The following is a 773-nucleotide window of genomic DNA, read 5'->3' on the forward strand; positions in this document are numbered from 1 at the left end:
CTTACAGCAATTATTTTCATCGCTACCGTCACTGCAATCCCTGACTCTGTCACATACTTTAGATGCATTGAAACAATATTCATTCTTACATTTGATTGTTCCCGGTGGACAGACTGTAAACACAAGGAAAAACAAATTTTAAAACACGTTATTAAACTCCTGAAATTGAAGCAGACTAGTATTTTATCACTTCCATTTTATAAGAAACGAAATGATTAATCAGGTAACATGAAATCTATGCCATTATTAGCTATGAATCTCTTATATTGAAATATATTCGCTAATGATCTTTTTCATCGAAAAGGACGGAGAATCATGGAAGGGGATGGGAGAGTGAGTGTTTTCATAAGAACGTGAGAATGGAGTTTGCAGGTGGAGTTGGAGGTTAGTGCTGTGAGTGAGAAACAAGGTTGGTGTGCAGATGATGGGAAATATGAGTATGCAGAAGAGTAAAGCGGGAGATAAAAGAGTGGTTCAAGAAGGAGTATAGAATATTAATTCGTAGAACGATGTGCAAAATTAAGGAACTGTAGAGAAGGTGGGATAGGGAGACATAAGGGGTAATAGTAGGTGGGTCATGACGGTAAATATGAGAGGGACTTGAGAATGTGGTCGGATAAAAGAAGTGTTTGGAATGGAGTACAGTAGAAACACTGAAAGCACAGAAAGGGAGTGATTGATTGAAATAGTGTGAGCAGATATTATGAGGAATGAAAATAGTTCGATGTGGGAAGGGAGTGCACTTGGGAGGCTATGGGATGTAAAATATGCGA

At 38.2% G+C, this 773-nt stretch overlaps 1 protein-coding gene across 1 annotated transcript in view; it reads right to left on the reverse strand.

Moving 5' to 3' along the window:
• The window catches only part of LOC106881162 (MAM and LDL-receptor class A domain-containing protein 1), a 42,475-nt gene that overhangs the window by 4,219 nt on the left and 37,483 nt on the right, over positions 1-773 (reverse strand). The window contains exon 6 of the mRNA XM_052966137.1: positions 6-113. Within this exon, the coding sequence (XP_052822097.1) occupies positions 6-113 (108 nt within the window). The remainder of the gene's footprint in view (positions 1-5; positions 114-773) is intronic.

Source organism: Octopus bimaculoides, chromosome 3 (genome assembly GCF_001194135.2).
Source record: "Octopus bimaculoides isolate UCB-OBI-ISO-001 chromosome 3, ASM119413v2, whole genome shotgun sequence".
Classification (NCBI taxonomy): Eukaryota; Metazoa; Mollusca; class Cephalopoda; order Octopoda; family Octopodidae; genus Octopus; species Octopus bimaculoides.